The following is a 20,523-nucleotide window of genomic DNA, read 5'->3' on the forward strand; positions in this document are numbered from 1 at the left end:
AAATCCCCTTGGCATATACTGTTCATGTACTTTGGTAGCATTTATTACCCATATCCTTTCAGGCCATGGTAAATGCACTGGGGTTTCAGAATTTAATTTGCATATCAATTAAATTCACTAAAATGCCTTAAAAAGCCCTTAGAATTATTAGACTGTAGATAGTCTCATACCACTATGCTTACTATAAACTCACTGTTTATAGTTATATACTATTTATATAGTTATATACTGTTTATAATGTATTTTCCTTTTATCTTTAGCTTTTTTGTTTTTTTTTTTTTTTTTACTTCATCTCCTCCTTCCCTTTGTGCTATTGGCATTCATTTTACTTCCACATATATTAAGATCCCAACAATACATTATTATTTTTAGTTTGAGTAGTCAATTGGCTTTTTAAAATTTTACTTTTTAAATTATCATACAGTGAAATTGACTTTCTTTGTACAGTTCTATGAATTTTAACACATGGAAAAATTTGTATAGCCTCTACCACAATCAGAATATAGAACATTTCTATGCCCCCCCAAAACTCCTGGTACTTCCTTTTCCTATATAAGTCACACCCTTTCCTCATTGTAACTCCTGGTGACCACTGATTTCTTCTTTATCACTATAATTTTGTCTTTCTAAAAAAATTTGGTATTTTTTGAGAATGTCCTGTGAATGGGATTACGGTTAATATAACCTATTGGACTAGCATTTTTTAGCCTTTGAGTTTCTTCTAACTTGTCTGTGTGAATAGTTTGATCCTTTTTATTGTTGAATAGTATACCACTGTATGGATGTACCACATTTTTATTTAGTGACTCCTTAAAGGACATTTGGGTTGTTTCTGGTTTGGATGATTATAAAAAGAGCTGTTGTCAACATTTATGTATAGGTTTTATGTGAACATAAATTTTCATTGCTCTTGAGTAAACACCTGGAAGTGGAATTGTTTGATCATATGGTAAGTAGTGTTTAACATTATAAGAAGCTGTCATACCCTTTTCCAGAGGGGTTACGATTTTGCATTTCTACCATCCATGTGTGGGAGTTCCAGTTGCTCACATCCCAACCAGTTTCGATATTATCAATACTTTTTATTTTAGCCACACAGATAAGTATGTAATGGTATCTTATTATGGCCTTAATTTTCATTTCTGTAATGATTGATGATGTTGAACATCTCTTCTGTATATCTTTTTTTGGTAAAATAACTGCTTAAGATTTTGCCCATTTTTAATTGAGTTGTTTCCTTCCTGAGTTTTGAGAATTCTTTATATATTTTGAATACTAGTCCTTTGTCAGATATGTGATTTGCAGATATTTTTTCCTAGTCTCTAGGATGTCTTTTTTTTTTTTTTTTTTAAGATTTTGTTTATTTGTTTGACAGAGAGGGAGACAGTGAGAGAGGTAATACAAGCAGGGGGAGTGGGAAAGGGAGAAGCAGGCTTCTTGCTGAGCAGGGAACCTGACTTGGGGCTCCATCCCAGGGCCCTAGGATCATGACCTGAGACGAAGCCAGATGCTCAACAACTGAGCCACCCAGGCACCCCCTTATCATGTCTTTTTATTCTGGGTTGAAAACTTTTAAATTTTGATGAAGTCTAATTATTAATTTTTTTTTCTTTTATAGTTCATGCATTTGATTTTTTATCTAAAAGTTCTTACCTAAGCCTAAATTAAAAGATTTTCTCTTATGTTTTCTTCTAAATGTTTCATAGTTTTAGGTTTTTTGCTTAGGTCTATGATCCATTTTTTTTTTAAGATTTTATTTATTTATTTGACAGACAGAGATCACAAGTAGGCAGAGAGGCAGGCAGAGAGAGAGGGGGAAGCAGGCTCCCTGCGGAGCAGAGAGCCCGATGTGGGGCTCGATCCCAGGACCCTGGGATCATGACCTAAGCCGAAGGCAGAGGCTTTAACCCACTGAGCCACCCAGGCGCCTCCTATGATCTGTTTTTAGTTTATTTTTTTGCCTAGGGCAAGTGGTGTTTTAGTACCATTTGTTGAATGACGAGCCTTCCACAACTGAATCTGTCAAATATTATTTGGTCATCTGTGTGTGTGTTGGTTTGTGGACGTTTTTCTATTCTATATTAATCTTGTATATTTTTCCATTCACCAATATCACAGTCATGAATACTGAAACTTTATACAAAGATGTTCCTTTGTCTTTACATAGAAATTTTTAGAATTAAGTTTTCTTTATCTACAAAAAGTCCTGGAATTTTGATTGACATCGGGTTAGATCCATAAATCAAATTGGGGAAGAATGGACATTTCTTGCTGTGTTGAATCTTTCGGTCCATGTCCTTATTTATTTAGGTCTTTGATTTCTTTCATCAACTTTCTGTAATTTTCAGCATCATATATGTATTTTATTATATTTATACTAATTTTAGTTCTTTATTGAAAGTGAACTGCTTTTTGAATTTTGGTTTTCATTTCTACATTACTAGTATATAGGAATGTGATCTGTGTCTGTGTTGAGAGAGAGGGAGTGAGAACATGCACATCTGAATGCTGAGCTGTGACCTTGCTAAATTCACTTATTAGTTATAGGTTTTTTCCTTTTTTTTTTTTTTTTAAGATTGATATAAGCACCAATATAGACATTAACAGGTCTTCTAGTTTGAAATCCAGTCTTTTTTCTATTAAACCAGGTTTCTACACTACTATGTCAAGACATTTAGTACTTATATTAAGTGCATGTCTGGAAAAAACTGATTGCTTATTGTCTTCCTTAGTAACTTGAATAGAAAGTACAAATTACTCTTGTTTTCTAACAATTTAAATGATTTGTAGAACTGTGTGATAAACTTTTATTAGATTCTAACAACATTTTATTAAAGGAATGTGTATACACACAGAGATATATAAATAAATAGGATAAAATAGAAAATGTTATAAGAAAAAAGTTCTCAAATTTAAGAAGTATTTTTTTAATTGGTTCTTTCTTTTCCATTAACATCTCCTCCCTTTAAAAAAATTTTTTTTAAAGATTTTATCTGTTTATTTGTGAGAGAGAGCACAAGCCAGGGGTGGGGAGTGGTGAGTAGAAGGGAAGAGAGGCAGAGGGAGATGCAGACTCCCTGCTGAGAAGGGAGACTGATGTGGAGCTCCATCTCGGGACCCTGGGATCATGACCTGAGCCAAAGGGAGACATTTAACCAACTGAGCCACCCAGGCACCTCTTAATATCTCCTCTCTTATCACTATCTATATGATTGCTTTTTTTTTCCTTTTCCCACAATCTATCTAAACTATTCTTTTTTTTTTTTTTTAATCTTTTAGTTATTTCAAGTACCTTTGGAAGAGGAAGGGCAACGTGGTGGGCCTATCCTTGCACCAGAAGAGATTAAGACTATTTTTGGTAGTATCCCTGATATCTTTGACGTGCACATGAAGATAAAGGTAAATTTTATATGTTAGGTTGGTAAGTAATTCTTTTTGGATTGTGTTTATGTAATTTCTCAGGTACTGTTGATTGGCCAAATGAGGTTTATACCTAAAACTTCTTATTCTCTTATTTATTCCTTTGAATCATCATTTATGTCCCTTTGCTCCAGTGCCTTATTAATACTTGTTGTTTGCCTGCTTTTTGATTCTTTTTTAATTCTGAAAATAAGGGATTAAACCTTCTCAAGTCTTTTCTATAGAGACATATGGTTGCTAGTGCTTATTTTCTTATTTTTCTACTGTTCCTCTCAGTTTGTATGTTTTGTTTTGCTTTGGAATGTTTGAAAAACTGTGAAGCTGGAAAAGACTTAGAGACCATTTTGTTCGTTTCTCTATATCTGGTCAAATAAATACAAAAACCACATAAGACAATGCTATCTTTTTAATGATTTTTTCCTGTGATGAAGTGTTCGTGATTTACAGCTATCAGTCTCTCATAGTTAAGTAATTTGGGAGCAGGTTTAGCTGAACTCTTAAAAGTAGTTAAACTTTATTTCCTCTTATTTTTCCTAAATGGTGCTTGAGCAAAATTGATCCGTTTTCTCCTCAGGACACTATATTAATGTTTAGTCCATATTCCAGTAAAAAGATCAATCTGAATTATAGAATCCCCTTTGGGCTCCTTGCTGGGCAGGGAGCCTGCTTCTCCCTCTGCCTGCTGCTCCCCCTGCTTGTGCTCTCTGTCTCTGACAAACAAATAAAAAAATCTAAAGAAAAGAAAATACCCATAATCTCATCACCCAAATTTAAAAAGTTTTTTTTGTATTTTCTTGTTTTTTTTTATACATAGCAGTTTTTTCCCTTCTTTTAAATGTAGCTAGCCACCAAGTACTGCCACAGCTATTTGAGTAGTACCAAGAAGTTGGTATTATTGTCTATGTTTTCTAGATGTAAAACTGCTACACATGGGAATTAAATAATATTTCCAAAGTCAAGTCATCTAATAAATGCTGCATTCAGGGTTTGAACCTTGTTTATCTGATTTCAAAGACTGTTTTCTTAAACCCTAATGCTATCTTGCCTTTTTTTTTTTTTGAGATATAATTGGTATAACATTGTGTTAGTTTTAGTATATGACATAATGGTTTGATATGTGTATATATTGTGAAGTGATCACCACAATAAATTTAGTTAGCATCTATCGCCACACATAGTTACAAATTCTTTTTTCTTTGTGATGAGAACTTTTAAGATCTATTTTCATAGTAACTTCCAAACATGTAACACAGTATTATTAGCCATAGTTATGCTGTTTGTTACATCCCCAGGTCTGTCTTACCTTATAACTGGAAATTTGTATTTTCTGACCACCTTTGCCCATTTTGCCTCCCTCTCGCCCCCCATTCTGGCTCTGGCAACCACTAATATGCTCGCTGTATCTATGAGTTTGGTTTTATTTATTTCTTTAGTTAGTTTGGGTTTTTTTAGATTCCACATATAATTGAGATCATACAGTGTTTGTCTTTCTCGGACTTAATTCACTTAGTATAATGCCCTCAAGGTTCATCCTTGTTGCAGATGGCAGGATTTTCTTTTTTATGGTTGAATAATATTCAGTTTTATATACACATACATTTTCTTTACCCATTCATCTGTTGATGGATGCTAGATTGTTTCATGTCTTGGCTATTAATGGTATATTGCTTCTTGATCATGCTGTAGGTATACTCGTTTAGTATGTAAAGGAATAAACTGTGTAAATGTGTCCTAAATTGGTACAGCTTTTCATATTATCTTGTTAATACAGAATTCCTGAGAAGCACTGGTATGTGTGTATTTTATGGTATCACATAGAGGTTACAGATGTAGACTGTGGAATAAGGCATATTTGGTGATGAAGTCAGGTAGTGAAGTGCTTCAGTTTTCTTATCTGTAAAATGGGGATAGTGTCTGAATTGGGGGTTGTGGAATTTTTTTTATTTTTTATGTATTTAGAATACACTAAGCATAGTGTTTGATACTTAACTGAGCATTCAATAAATAACAATAGCAATTCATATTAATAATCTAAATTCAGAAGCTGAGTAAACTAATGTTCAGACATTTTGTAAAGGATTAAAATTAGTTTTGCTCACTGTATTTACAACCACTGTGTTTGGCACTTAGATTTCTGTCAGTAAATGTTTGCTGAATGGTGGTCATGCTGTTTTTAAATGTTTGGATCAGACTGGAAGTCTGTGTTTCCTTATCTAGATATTACATGAACAGCTTGGCCTCATTCTTAATTTGACTCCAAAGTAATACACTGATAATACTTAGTTTAAGATGAGAATTTTTGAGGTTGTTATCAACATCTCTCTTTTCCTATGTGTGAATAGTTCCTTTTCAGAATTTATCAACATTCATCCTTGATGTACAAATGCCTGCTTTTGTGTGGAACTATGATGAAACAAAAGAGAAAGGGGAGGAATTGGATAGAGTACTTTTTCTTTATATGGTTATCCTTTGTTAATTTAATGTAAGTCTCAAAGTATCCTGGTGCTTGTTTCAGGAACAGGTGTGTATTGGGAAGTGTGCTAATTTGGTTTATTGTGCGGTGAGCTAGGTAAAAGAGAAATCCATCTTAAATATAAGTAGATAATAACAAAACAGAAAAAAAATTTAAAAAAGTAGATAATAACAGTACAGAAGAAATCTTAACAAGGAAGAAAAAAAGTAAGCTCATCTCTTTTAGTCCCATTTGTTTAGTTTCTCCTCTTCTAGCAGGTTGTTGGAACCTGCTCTATGTCTTAGAACTATAGAGTTCTTTCTTAATGACCAGGCGGTAAACCTGGGAGAATCCTATGGAGAATTCCTGATGTGTTATGGGCAAGGAGAATGAGATGTACCCCAGTGTCTGTGCTAAATTGGGTGAAGCATTTTCAGACAGAAACATTGTAAGAAATGGTGGCACTATGAATAATATTCTTAGGGACCTATCTGCCTGTCTTGACTCCCATTTCTAATGGAGGGGAACTATTGTATAGATCAAGTGGAATAATGGAATCTGGAGCTAGACTGCTTGAGTTTGAACTGGTTCACAACTATGTGATTTGAGTCAAATTGCTTAATCTCTCTAAGCCTTAATTCCTTTATTACATAGTTTCTGAGGTAACCATTCATGAAAGGCGGAAATGCTGAGTCAACAAACATTAGGAATACAAGGTTCATCAGAAATAGATTATTTTTTGGAGTGTCTAGAGATTATATTGCTTTCTGATAGCAATGTTCTTACAAAAGTATATACACCCTTCTTACAGTTTTTTACACTTTATTTTTTTTAAGATTTTATTTATTTATTTGAGAGAGAGTATGAGCAGCGGGAGGGACAGAGGGAGAGGGGCACGCAGACCCCACGCTGAGCAGGGCATCCAGCGCAGGGCTCAATCCCAGGACCCTGAGATCATAACTGAAGCCGAAGGCAGACGCTTAACTGACTGAACCATCCAAGGACCCCAGTTTTTTACCCTTTAGAAAAGGACCACTAGATTAGATTGCCAGACCTGTAAGTTTTTTCTCTTTTGTATCACAGTTTTCTGAATTTTTTGTGTACTTTATATTAAATACATATGTAAATATAGTTAATAATAGCTTACTCAGCACTACAATCTGTTAAGGATTTTTTTTTAAGATTTTATTTTTAAGTAATCTCTACACCCAATGTGGGGCTTAAACTTCAGCCCTGAGATCAAGAGTCGTATGTTCTACCAAAAGAGAAACAAAAGAGAGAGGAAGTTTGTAAATAAGACTATGCTTCGGTCAGTATAATGTAGTAGATTCTGACACTGACTAGCTAGTTTTTTTTTTTTTTTTTAAGATTTTATTTATTTATTTGACAGACAGAGATCCCAAGTAGACAGAGAGGCAGGCAGAGAGAGAAGGAAGCAGGCTCCCTGCTGAGCAGAGATCCTGATGCGGGGCTCGATCCCAGGACCCTGGGATCACGACCTGAGCCGAAGGCAGAGGCTTTAACCCACTGAGCCACCCAGGTGCCCCTGACTAGCTAGTTTTAAATTCTGGCTCTAGGGTTTGTTCTGTGGCCTTGGGCAAGTTATTTAACCTCTAAGTGTCTCAATTTCCTGTTCTGAAAAATGAGGATGATAATAATTTCTATCTAAAAGGATTAAATTAATACTTATTAAGTACTTAGAAAAATCCTGAGGGGTGCTTTCTTTTGTTTCTTCCAAATGCAGTTTTAAATGGTTAAATCTTAGTTCTTGATTTTGGGGCTGTTATGGTATTATTGCTTTGAGTTCACTCTTCTGCTATCAGAAGTAGTTTTTTCCCCCTTTTTAAAACTTTTCTGAATCTGCTATTATCATTATTGAGGAACTTTTGTTAATGTGGGTTTTATTTATTGGTATTAACTGTATTTGAAATTAAAACTGAAAATTTAAAAATATTTTTCAAGATGCTTCAAATTTTTTAACTTCATTGAGGTGTATTTTATATGTCTTTAAATTCACCTATTTCAAATATACTATTCAATGATTTAATGACTTTACTAAGTGATGCAACTAATCTATTCTGATTTCTGTCTATAAATGTGCCTTTTCTGGACATTTCATACAAATACAAATATACAGTATATTGTGTCGTATGTCTGACTTCTTTCACGTAGCATATTTTAAAATTTCTTGTATGATGTAGCATGTTAGTAGTTCCTGTGCATGGACAGATAATATTCTATTATATGGCTCTGCCACATTTCTTTATCCTGTCACCAGTTGACAGAAATTTAGGGTTTTCCCAGTTTTTGGCTTTTACGAATAATGCCGCTATGAACGTTGTATGTAGATATTTGTGTGGGCATGCTTTCATTTCTTTTCAGTAGATACTTGGGAAGAGAATTGTTGGGTCATATTGGTAGTCTTATATTTAAAACTTTTCAGAAACTGCCAAGCTTTTACATCATTTTACATTCTCATCAGTTATGTATGAGCTTCAAATGTCCCCACGGTCTTGCCAATACTTTTATCTTTTTTTTTTTTTTTAAACCATTCTAAGATGTGATGTTGTCTGTTTTTTGTTTTTTTTTGGCTTTTTTAAGATTTTGTTTTTAAGTAATCTCTACACCCAATGTAGATTTCAAACTTACAACCCTGAGATCAAGAGTTGCACGCTCCATTGACTAAGCCAGCCAGCTGCCCCTCATTGTGGCTTTGATATGCATTTCCTTAATAATTAATGATGTTGGGGCACCTGGGTGGCTCAGTGGGTTAAAGCCTCTGCCTTCGGCTGGGGTCATGATCCCAGGGTCCTGGGATTGAGCCCCACATTGGGCTTTCTGCTCAGCGGGGAGCCTGCTTCCCCCTCTCTCTCTCTGCCTGCCTCTCTGCCTACTTGTGATTTCTGTCTGTTAAGTAAATAAATTAAAAACATCTTTAAAAGAAAAAAAAATTAATGATGTTACACATCTTTTCACGTGCTTTTTGTCATTTTTATATTTGGTGAAATGTGTGTTTAGTTCTGTTGCTCATTTTTTGATTGGGGTGTTCGTTGTCTTATTGAGTTGCTAAAGTTCTTTATAAATGCTTGATACGAGTCCTTTATCAGCTATGTGTTTTGTACATACTTTGTCTCAGTCTATTGTTTGTCTTTTCTTTTTTTTAATGGTGTCTTTTGAAATACAAAAGTTTTTAATTTTGATGAAGTTCAGTTTATCCATTTTTTCTTTTATTTACTTTGCTTTTGCTTTCATATCTAAGAAATTTTGCCTAACTTAAGGTTTTAAAGACTATGTTTTCTTCTAGAAGTTGTATCGTTTTAGCTCTATAGTTAGGTCTGTAATCCATTTTGAATTAATTTTTGGGTACAGTGAGGGTTCATCTTTTTGCATGTGGATATCCAATCCAATTTAAAAATTAATACATTTAAAGTAATAGTAGCTCATTATGTGGGTAGCATAAGTAACATAATCTTTATGGAGAATAACTAATTTCCAAAGCAGAAATAGTGAGAAGAGTGATGATGTTTTACATTTTTTCTGTCTGGTTTAAGAGAAGACGGCTTCTCATATCAAATTCTGAATTCAGTCACTTGCAGTATCCCACGTCATGTAGACTCTAGGAAACTTTGTTGTGTGATTTGAGAGAATTAGAGTGGAAAAGTCAAATAGGACTTTAGTATTGTAATGAAAATAGTTTTAATCTCATGAATCCCACTAAAAGGATGTCCTGAGGGGCTTGTGGTTGACACTTGGAGAACTTTTGGTTATAGGAGCTTATAGATTAATTTCTACTTTAAAGTCACTTTCAGCATTTCAGTTAGGAAATGTGTCATTTCTTGGCATCTCATTTTATCATCTGATTTGTGTTTTATTATCTTATAATGGTTTTACATGTCTTCTAATTTCTTATAAATATTTCATATTTTAGGATGACGATAGAAAAGTTTTATATATCAGGAATTAACAAACTATGGTTGATGGACCAAATCCAGTCAGTTTTGGATTTTGGTGTTTTGATTGTTTTGGTAAAGAAAGTTTTATTGAAACACAACCACATTCAGTTACTTATGGATTGTCTATGTCTACTTCCATAGAACAAGGGCAGCGTACTTGTAACAGAAACCATATGGCCTGCGAGGCCTAAAATATTTACCATCTGGCCCTTTAAATAAAATTTGCTGACCTGTTAGAGATTATAGTTTCAAATGGCTGATGTTAAATAAGATGCTTCAGCAGCAAAATCAAAAGAAGTTTTCTATAATTAATAGCAGCAATCAACTTTATAGTTAATAGAAAAAGATGTTGAGCTGTCATATCAATTTGGAAAGTTAGGCTTAGTCTTATTGACTTGACATTATATTTTCTTAATATTTTTCAAGGGTATTTTCCTTTTAGTCAAAAAGTTAATTCCTTGTTGAGGAGAAAGAATGTGTTATATTAATTGTTTTGCACATCAAAGTAAGATACTTTGTAAGGTGCTTCTTTCAAATATTTCAAAAATACTGAAAGATGTTTAAGGGACTGTCAAGTGCAAGCTTAAATGTTTCACTTTGTGCTCTTATAGGATGACCTTGAAGACCTTATTGTTAATTGGGATGAGAGCAAAAGCATTGGTGACATCTTTCTTAAATATGTAAGTATTTTATTTCTCTTTTAGGATTTCAGGTTAAAGCATCATCTCATTAAGTACTCTCAGGGAATGACAGTTACTTGTTTAAATGTGAGAGCTTTCAACTTTGACGTAGTTGTTTGTGAAATATATTGGAAGTGTTCCTGTCTTCTGAAACATAATTGCTATATATAAGTTAACACTTTCTTGATACCCTAAGGTCATTGTTAGGGACACTAATTGTCATACTGTGCTATAATCTCTTTATTATATATCACATTATTTGTCCATCACAGAATTAAAAAAAAAAATTTCTGTAATTGAGGTTTTTTTTCTTTATAGTTGATACCTTTTTTGCTGTCATTATTTCTCCTCTGCCTAACAGCTTCTAATGAACTGCTTTTTCTTTACTAGGGTAGGAGCCACATAACTTAATTTTATCAAATAAAGTAAATTCATTTTGAAAGAGATGCTGTGAATAAGGTTTATAAGTGTCTTTCAGTCTCTTTGAATATAATTTATAAGTTTCAATTCCTTGAGTTCTGGTGCATATACTTTTCTGAAACCTCCTCCTAACTTCCATCCTTACCATATAGTCTTACATGTTTTTTCTTCTGGTTGACTGAGAATTCCAAATATGAAGATTATTGTCACATATCTTTTTCTTTTCTTTCCTTTCCTTTTCTTTTCTCTTTTCTTTCTCCCTCTTTCCTCCCTTCCTTCCTTCCTTCCTTTCTTTCTTGTTTCAGAGGTAGAATTTAGTGATTCATCAATTGTATACAACATCCAGTGCTCATTACTTCAAGTATCCTCCTTAATGCGCATCACACAGTTACCCCATTCCCCCTACTCCCCTCCCTTCCAGCAACCCTCAGTTTGTTTCCTAGATTAAGAATCTCTTATGGTTTGCCTCCCTCTCTGTTTTCATCTCATTTTATTTTTCTTCCCTTCCCCTATATTAATCTGTTTTGTTTCTTAAATTCCACCTGTGAGTGAAATCATTTGGTGTCTTTCCCCGACTGACTTCTTTTACTTAGCATAATACCATACTCTGGTTTTACCCATGTTGTTGCAGATGGCAAGACTTCATTCTTTTTGATGGTTGAGTAATATTTCAGAGAGAGCGCACGCACGTGCATGCATACACATTTCTTTATCCGTTCATCAGTCAATAGACATCTGGGCTCTTTCCATATTTTGGATAACGTGTTGCATATCTTTTTGATACCTTTTAGTCTCCTCAATTAGCCAAGACATTTTTCCTTTTTTTGTTGTTAAGTTTTGGGGTAATATAATTGATCTTTGAAATGGTAGTTTGAAAATAAAACTGGGGCGCCTGGGTGGCTCAGTGGGTTAAGCCTCTGCCTTTGGCTCAGGTCATGATCTCAGGGTCCTGGGATCGAGCCCTGCATCAGGCTCTGTGCTCGGCAGGGAGCCTGCTTCGCCCTTTATCTCTGCCTGCCTCTCTGTCTACTTGTGATCTCTCTCTCTCTGTCAAATGGATGAACAAAATCTTAAAAAAAAAATGGTGGTTTGGATTCACCAATAAATAATAACATGTTCTTGGGTACTAATTACTATATTCTGAACTTACAGAAGTTTTTGAACTTTGTCATGTTTCTGTCAATGCAATAAGAATTAGTATTCTTTCTGAGTCTTTGCTTTTCAAGTATTAGGCTACACGTACCAGTTGATGTGTTTTGGTTCGCAATTAACTCATTAATGAGAAATTTGTAAAATTTCTATATTTAACTTGAGAAGAAACTTACTTTAAATTTTTCTTTTTCATCCAGTATGTCAGATTTTGACTATTTATTATTGGGCTTTAAATTTCATTATCTAAGGGTAACATGTATAACAAATTAATATGTTTTTTCTTCTTCCTAGTCGAAAGATTTGGTAAAAACCTACCCTCCCTTTGTAAACTTCTTTGAAATGAGCAAGGAAACAATTATTAAATGTGAAAAACAGAAACCAAGATTTCATGCTTTTCTGAAGGTAATGTGTGTTTCTTTAAAAAAAAAAAAAGTCTGAGAATAATTTCTGAAGGAGTTCATTTAAATTATGCTTTTAGTAAAAATCTATCCATATAAGAACATCTTAATGTTTAACCTGTTAACTTCAGCCAGACCTGGGGGGGGCAGTGATATTAGTCTTCAGAAGATTTAGATAGCAGAAGCTGCGAGGGAGCTGAGGGAGTGAAAATGTTATCTGTAAGTACTGAAATTTTTTTAAAGTTATACATGTTTTAGTTCTCAGACATTTGTTAGTGTGATTTGGTTTTGCCTTTAAGGATTTTTTTTTCTTTACCAGTGCTTTATTTTGTTTACTCAGTGGTATCCGCATACTTAATACCTCAAAAACTGTTTTTTCTCATGAATGGTGTAGACTCAAGAGAAACTTAAGATGGAATTTATAGGAGTGTGCAGAGAAACTCACGTTGTGTTTAAGACCTTAATCCTTGAGTGGCCAGGAGGTCATTTCAGGTCCTGGAAGATTATTCCACCACAGTAATCTTCCAGAGAACAACTGCCACCCCATCTCTTAGAGTTCTTTTCAGGACACTTGTGATAAGGTGTAATCTAATAAATGTAAGGTGTTTAATGTTTGCAGGAAAACTTTTATTTTTAAATTAATTCCTTTCAGATAAACCAAGCAAAACCAGAATGTGGACGGCAAAGCCTTGTTGAACTTCTCATTCGACCGGTACAGAGGTTACCCAGTGTTGCGTTACTTTTAAATGGTACTTGTCAGATCTGTTTTCAGATTACTTTGGATGCTTTTTATGGAATTGTTTAGCTCTAAAAATTTTGAAATTCTTTTCATTTTCATAGTTTTCTTAAATTTCAGCATTAAAGTTTATGTCTTATATAGAAAATACCTTTATGGATAATCTTAAAATCACAGATACTATAATAATTCAGTCTCCTAAAATGCTTTATTTATTACTGTATCAACTACATTGACGACTATTTTTTCAGTTTTTGTTTCTCTACGGAAAGCCTTACATTTCATGGTGTGTCATTAATGGAAAATCAGTTTATATCCATGTAAACAAAATTCACCCACAAAATCACAGATGAGAGAGGATTCATGTCTCAATCTGAATCTTTATAAAGTCTATGTACTTGGTCTCTGTGCTTTGTTTCTTCAGTTGTACAGGACACTCTTGAAGCCTGCATCCATTTATTCTAGAGCTTAAAGAGAGTTAATTTTGGTGGTTTTTTTTTTTTTTAAGATTTTATTTATTTATTTGACAGAGATCACAAGTAGGCAGAGAGGCAGGCAGAGAGAGAGGAGGAAGCAGGCTCCCCATGGAGCAGAGAGCCCGATGTGGGGCTTGATCCCAGGACCCTGAGATTATGACCTAAGCCGAAGGTAGAGGCTTTAACCCACTGAGCCACCCAGGTGCCCCAATTTTGTTTTTTTGCAGTTAATTTTTATGAGTAAATTTTGCCTGTAGCAAAAGAAAAGCATACGTGTATACCTTTAAGTTTAGCTGATTAAAGTAGTGAATATTTTTAGGACAGGATCAATTTTTACATATTAAAAATTAAGTATGAAAACTAAATTACAAATAGGAATAAGTCTTTAATAAAGTATTTTGATCCCCAGTCCTTAAGCACATTATTATGGATAGCAGCAAATAAGGAGGCTAATTTTATGACTGTTTAATCTATTTTTCTCTTTAATATTTTGGGTAATATATGAATTTTTATAATTTAAAAAATTTTTTTTTTTTTGTTTACATTTTTGTTTCTTTTAAGGTCCTCTAATGTAGATTAGAATAGCTAGTTTATAAGATGATTTCCCCCATCTTTAAAAGCTGTCCTTTTTTTTTTAGATTATAAAGAGACTAGATGAACAAAGTAGTGTGATTTAACTCTGTAAAGCATTTTTTTGGGGGGGTTATTTACTTGTCTTTATTATTTTTTCATTAAGTACATGTAGAAATCCATCAAATAGTTTCTAAGCCTTTCTCCTATCATTCGAATTTCAGAGATGAGGTCGGCATAGTGCTAGGAAACCATCAGATGGAACATAGCATAGGGAGCTTAACCTGGATAAGAGTCAAAGATTCAGCATGTGATGAACCTCTAAGTTACACAAAACCTTCTTTCTAGGTTACCGAGTGCTCTCTGTGATGGAGCCATGGGCCCCAACATGAAATAAAACATATAATGACTTCTCAGCTAATTGAGGATTGTGTGTTTTCATTCAGCACTATGGAGAGAGCTTGAAGAACCTAGGTGTCCCCAAGTTTTACTAAAAGAGAATTGAGATAACAGTGTAAGAAAAATCTGTACATATTCTAAAAATTTAGTCAATAAAATTGTGGAAACCTTAACAATTATGCAAGAAGAGAACTCCCAAGAGGACATGGCATAAAACTTTTGAAGTGAAGCTTAGATAATATCTTTAAAAATTAATCAGCCTATATCAAAATAGACACCATTTTATTTATTTTTTAAAGATTTATTTATTTGAGTGAGAGAGAGAGAGAGATGAGCAGGGGGAAGGGCAGAGGAAGAGGGATAAGCAGACAGGTCCCTGCTGAGCTTCCCGACATGGGGCTCTATCCCAGGACCCTGAGATCATGACTGGAACCAAAGTCAGACACTTAACCAATTGAGCCACCCAGGCGCTCTAAGATGTACAGTATTTTGAAGTCTTAGATAAAAAACTACAAACTACTACTATTTTTCTAATCTTGGGAAAAAAAAACCATTTTATATAACAGATCTTAAGAAGCATACTGCTGAAGAAAATCCTGACAAAAGCACTCTAGAAAAAGCTATTGGATCACTAAAGGAAGTAATGACGTAAGTGCATTATTCCAGTTTCTTATTGTTTCCTAGATTAAAATGGAATTGTAGAATAATTAGAATCATAAATGGAGAGACAGATAGCAATAATAAATTCTTATAAAGTAATGTCTGAATTATTTTTCTAATAGTATAGTTACACATTAAAATGATGAGAAGTATTGTGAGAATACATTGATTAACTAAAAACATTTATTTCTTAAGGTATTAGACTATTATGTATAGAAAGAAACAATGATTTAGAAATTTGGTAATGTTATAAATGTACTTCTGGACATGTTCTTTATATACCTCCAGTCATAGCTTGTTCTTGTCTTCATTTAAACTACTCAAATGTAACTAGGAAGTTGACTGTGGTGAAATAAAAAGAAAAGATTTATAATACTTCTTTCATTTTTACTTTTGACTTTCTGTTTCTTACCTTGAATTTAGTGGACTATGAATTGATAGGGTTGGTTGGAGATGTATTAAAAGTATAAACCCTGTGGAATTGACTTGGGTGATTGATTGTTAAACTTGGGCTAATTACTGTAGGTCTAACTTGGAGACATAGCTCTGATCAGAAATGATCTTTTTTTAATGTAAATTCAATTAATTAACATATAGTGTATTATTAGTTTCAGAGGTAGAGTTAATTGATTCATCAGTCTTATATAACACCCAGTGCTCATTACATCACGTGCCCTCCTTAATGCCCATCACCCTCACCCCCACCCCTCCAGCAACTGTCAGTTTGTTTCCTATGACTAAGAGTCTCTTATGGTTTTTCCTCTCTAATTTCATCTTGTTTTATTTTTCCTATCCCTTCCTTCCCTTATGCTCTGTTTTGTTTCTTAAATTCCACGTATGAGTGAAATCATATGATAATTATCTTTCTCTGATTGACTTATTTCCCTTAGCGTAATAGCATAATACCCTCTAATTCCATCCATGTCATTGCAAATGGCAAGATTTCATTTTTTTTGATAGCTGACTAATATTCCATTGTGTGTGTGTGCATGTATGTGTGCAAGCATATATATACCACATCTTAGGGGTCATGAGTTCAAGCCCTAATTTGGGTGTAGAGATTATTTAAAAATAAATAAGCAAATAAACTTAAAGAAAAAAGAAATGATCTTTCTTTTATTTATTTCTTATATTTTACATTTTGATTTTTTTTTAAGATTTTATTTATTTGAGAACAAGAGAGCGAGTGAGAGAGTACCAGCAGGGGGAGGGACAGAGGGAGAGGGAGAAGCAGGCCCCCCACTGAGCAGTGATCCTGATGTGGGACTCCATCCCAGGATCATGACCTGAACCAAAGGCAGATGCTTAATCAACTGAGCCACCCAGGAACCACAGAAATTATCTTTCCTGATTATTATAATCAGAAAAGAAAACTGTTGCTATTAATTGTTTTGCCTCAAGGAGGGTGAGGGCACTTCAACTCTTTGGACTTTGTCATCAACATGTTTAATAGATTTAGTTAAATGACTTCTCAGGTTCCTCAAGGTGCTTCTGTGTGAAACAGTTTCTTAAAATACTTGAAAAGGAGCTCTTAGAGACTTTGCTAGCTCTAGAGGGAGGGTCCACCAGTAGAATAATGTTCAAATTAACGAATAATAGCTTCTGTTTTTGCTGAAAGGGTTACGGGTGTTTTGTTTTTTGCTTATGTTTATATTTTATTTGTCAGCCAGCCAGCCTTCATGCTTTTGCTTTGTTATTTTGAGGCTAGGAGAATAGTTTTTTTCAACACTTCATGGTTTAACATACTCTGCACATAATTTACCTTGATCCTTTCAACAAACTATGAAGTAGACAGTCAGTGGTAACTTGTCCTCACAAAAGAGAGTACTGAAAGGTTATTATTTGCCCAATGTACCTGTTTGGTGTGTAGAGTGGTTTACCAGTATTATTTTGATGGCAGCTTATAGTATTTGTTATTTATGTATAATATGTTCTATAAACAAAGATTGTAGAGTACCTAAGTAGGGAATAGTCATTTGACCTGTTGTCTCCCTTAGAATAGTATCTATTGGCTGCTTTAGAGATAATGAGCCATACTGATAAGACAGGTGATTAAAGATTTCTTTCTTTTTCAACATTATTTAAGCCTTCTGAGAATTTAAGAATCTTTCTAATATATCCCTATCCTGAATGCTGTGCTCATAATAGGTTTTCAGTAAGTGTTGAGTTATAGGAGCTGCTATTTTAGTGTTGAATTGTGATGCTGATTTATAAACTTAATACAGTTTCACCACGTCTGAGTTCTTGAGACTTTTGAATATTTAGCTTAGGTTTTAAATGCTTATTATGCTTGATTGAAACAACTATAATTTTTTAGGCCAATTAACTAGTCCTTGCCATTTAAACAAACAAAAGCCCCCTAAGATTAGATTCTTACATTAGTTACACTTGTTTAACTTATTGTTTTTATTTATTTACATGTCTTTTTAATTTTTATTTATTTTTGAGAGCGAGAACACAAATCAGGAGGGGGGAAGGGGCAGAGGGAGAAGCAGACTCACCGCTGAGCAAGGAGGCTGATGCAAACTTGATCCCAGGACCTCGGGATCATGACCTGAGCTGAAGGCAGACGATTAAGCCCCTGAGCCACCCAGATGCCCACACATGCTTAGCTTATACAGATTAATTTGTTATAGATCTATGCTTTAGTATGTATGTGTTTTTTGTTTTTGTTTTTTAAGCTATATTATGTTTCAAATGTAGTTGGATTAATTTTGGTATATATACACTCCCATGGTACCATCACTAACTACCATCAAGATAAGGGACAATTTCTGTCATCTCCAAAAGTTTATTCATGCCTTTTGGTAATCCCTTTTCCTGCTTCTCCTAGTCCTGCTCATGCCAGGATAACAACTGGTGTTGTTTTTATCACTATAATTTGCATTTCCTAGAATTTTACCTAAATAGAATCAGACCCCCCCCAAAAAAATTAGAATCAGACAGTATGTTGTCTTTTGTCAGTCTTTCACTCAGCATGATTATTTTGAGAGTAGTCGTTGCTCGTATCAGTAGTGCATTGGTTATTATTGTTTTCCATTGTATGGATGTACCACAACTGATGTATGCATTCATGTGTTGGTGGACATTCTGATTGTTTCCCCCATCTCTGGCTCTTACAAATAAAGCTGTTATGAACATTTGTGAACAGGTCTTTGTATGAATATATGCTTTCCATTCTCTTGGATAAATACCTAGTGGTAGGAATGAGTAGGTCAACTAGTAGGTGTATGTATAACTTTTAAAAAATTACCAAACTGTTTCCAAAGTAGTTGTACTATTTCACATTCCTACCAACAGTATATGGTGAATTTCAGTGGTTCCATGTCCTTACCAACTCTCAGATGTTAGTTGTTTTAATTTGTGAAATTTCAATAGATGTGTATATCCATTGATATCTCTTTGTAGTTTTGCCTTGTGTTTCCTTTAATGACAAATGATGTTGAGCATTTTTTCATGTGATGATTGCCCTGGCCAGAAGCTCCACTACAATGTTAAACAGAAGTGGTGAGAGTGAACATCCTGTTCTTGCCCTGTTACTGATTTTAGGGGGAAAGCATTCAGTTTTTCACTACGGAGTATAATGGTAGCTTTGGGACTTTTATAGATTCCCTTTATTAGATTGAGGAAGTCCTTATTTATTTCTTGTTTGTTGAGTGTTTTTATCCTGAAAGGACATTGGATTTTGTCAAATGCTTTTTCTGTCCATTTAAGTGATCATGTAGTATTTGCCTTTTATTCTCTTGGTGTGGTGTATTACATTTATTGATTTTTGCTTGTTTACTCAAGCTTGTATTTCCTGGGATAGTATATTTTTTTATGTTGCTGGATTTGGTTTGCTAGTATTTCGTTGAGGGTTTTGGTGTCTATATTCATATGGGATGTTGGTCTCTAATTTTCTAGTTATGTCTTTTGGCTTTGGTATCAGGCTTATACTGGTTTTAGAGATTACTTTGAAAAGTTACCTTCTTCTGGCTTTTGGAAGAACTTGGGAAGAATTGGTACTAATTCTTTTGTTTGGTAGAAATTATCAGTGAAGCCATTTAGGCTTTAAAAATCACTAATTGAAATTATTGTTATGGATCTATTCAGACTTTTAATTTCTTCTTGAGCAAGTTTCTGTAGTTTGTGTCTTTGTAGGAATTTGTCTATTACAGCTAAGATATCTAATTTGTTGGCGTGTAGTTGTCCATAGTTTTCTCATAATCCCTTTTATTTCTGTAAGGTTGGTAGTGCTGTCCCATCTTTTATCCTGATTTTAGTAATTTGTGTCTTCTTTTTTTCTTTTTTCTTGGCCAGCCTAGCTAAAGGATTGTCAATATTGTCAATCTTTTAAAGAAGTGAATAATTTTGTTCATTTTTTGGTTATTTTTTGTATTCTCTATTTCAGTAGTTTCTATTCTATGATTTCTTTCTTTCTGCTTGCTCTAGATTTACTTTGTTTTTCTCCCCATTGCTCAGAGCGGAGTCTTAAATCAATATAACCTAACATGTTTAGGTTATTGATTTGAAATTGTTTTTTTATTATATGTGCATTTATAGCTATGAATGTATAGGTACTGCTTTAGTTGCATACTGTATGCCTTGTATGTTGTGTTTTTGTCTTTTCCCTGAGGATTTTCTAATTTCCTTATGATTTCTTCTTGACCCATTGGTTATTTAGGAGTGTGCTGTTTAATTCCCGCATACTTGTGAATTTCCAAATTTCCTTTCATTATTTATAATTTTACTCTGTTGTTGTAGGAGGAGATGCTTTGTGTTATTTCAATCCTTTCAGAATTTTTGAGGCCTATTTTATGGCCTAACTTGGAAAATGGTCCATATACACTTGAGAAGAATGTATTTTTTGTTGTTGTTGGGTAGAGTATATCTATCATTTAGCTTTCAGCCTATTTATATCTTTGAATCTAAAGTGTGTCTTTTATAGACAGCATTAAATTGGACTTACCTTATTTGTCTCCTGTCTCACAGAATTGACTTCCTGGTGTCTTGACAACCCCTCTTCCCTTTCCTTCCTGTTCCTCTCTTTCTTTTTCGAGAGAGAGAGCACCCTGTGTGTGGTGAGGGTGGGGGGCTAGGGGTATGACTGAGGCACAGGGAAAGAGAGACAGAGAATCCTAAGCAGACTCCACACACAGCATGGAGTGGAGCCGGGCTTGATCTCTGGACCCTGAGATCATGACCTAAGCCAAAATCAAGAGGTGGAT

At 34.2% G+C, this 20,523-nt stretch overlaps 1 protein-coding gene across 2 annotated transcripts in view; it reads left to right on the forward strand.

Annotated features, from left to right (window-relative positions):
- ECT2 (epithelial cell transforming 2) overlaps window positions 1-20,523 on the forward strand; it is a 68,795-nt gene that overhangs the window by 20,353 nt on the left and 27,919 nt on the right. For both annotated transcript variants that reach the window (XM_080818011.1, XM_080818010.1), the window contains exons 14-18: window positions 3,280-3,399; window positions 10,437-10,505; window positions 12,369-12,479; window positions 13,128-13,224; window positions 15,223-15,304. In XM_080818011.1, the coding sequence (XP_080674137.1) occupies window positions 3,280-3,399; window positions 10,437-10,505; window positions 12,369-12,479; window positions 13,128-13,224; window positions 15,223-15,304 (479 nt within the window). The remainder of the gene's footprint in view (window positions 1-3,279; window positions 3,400-10,436; window positions 10,506-12,368; window positions 12,480-13,127; window positions 13,225-15,222; window positions 15,305-20,523) is intronic.

Source organism: Martes martes (genome assembly GCF_963455335.1).
Source record: "Martes martes genome assembly, chromosome: 1".
NCBI lineage: Eukaryota > Metazoa > Chordata > Mammalia > Carnivora > Mustelidae > Martes > Martes martes.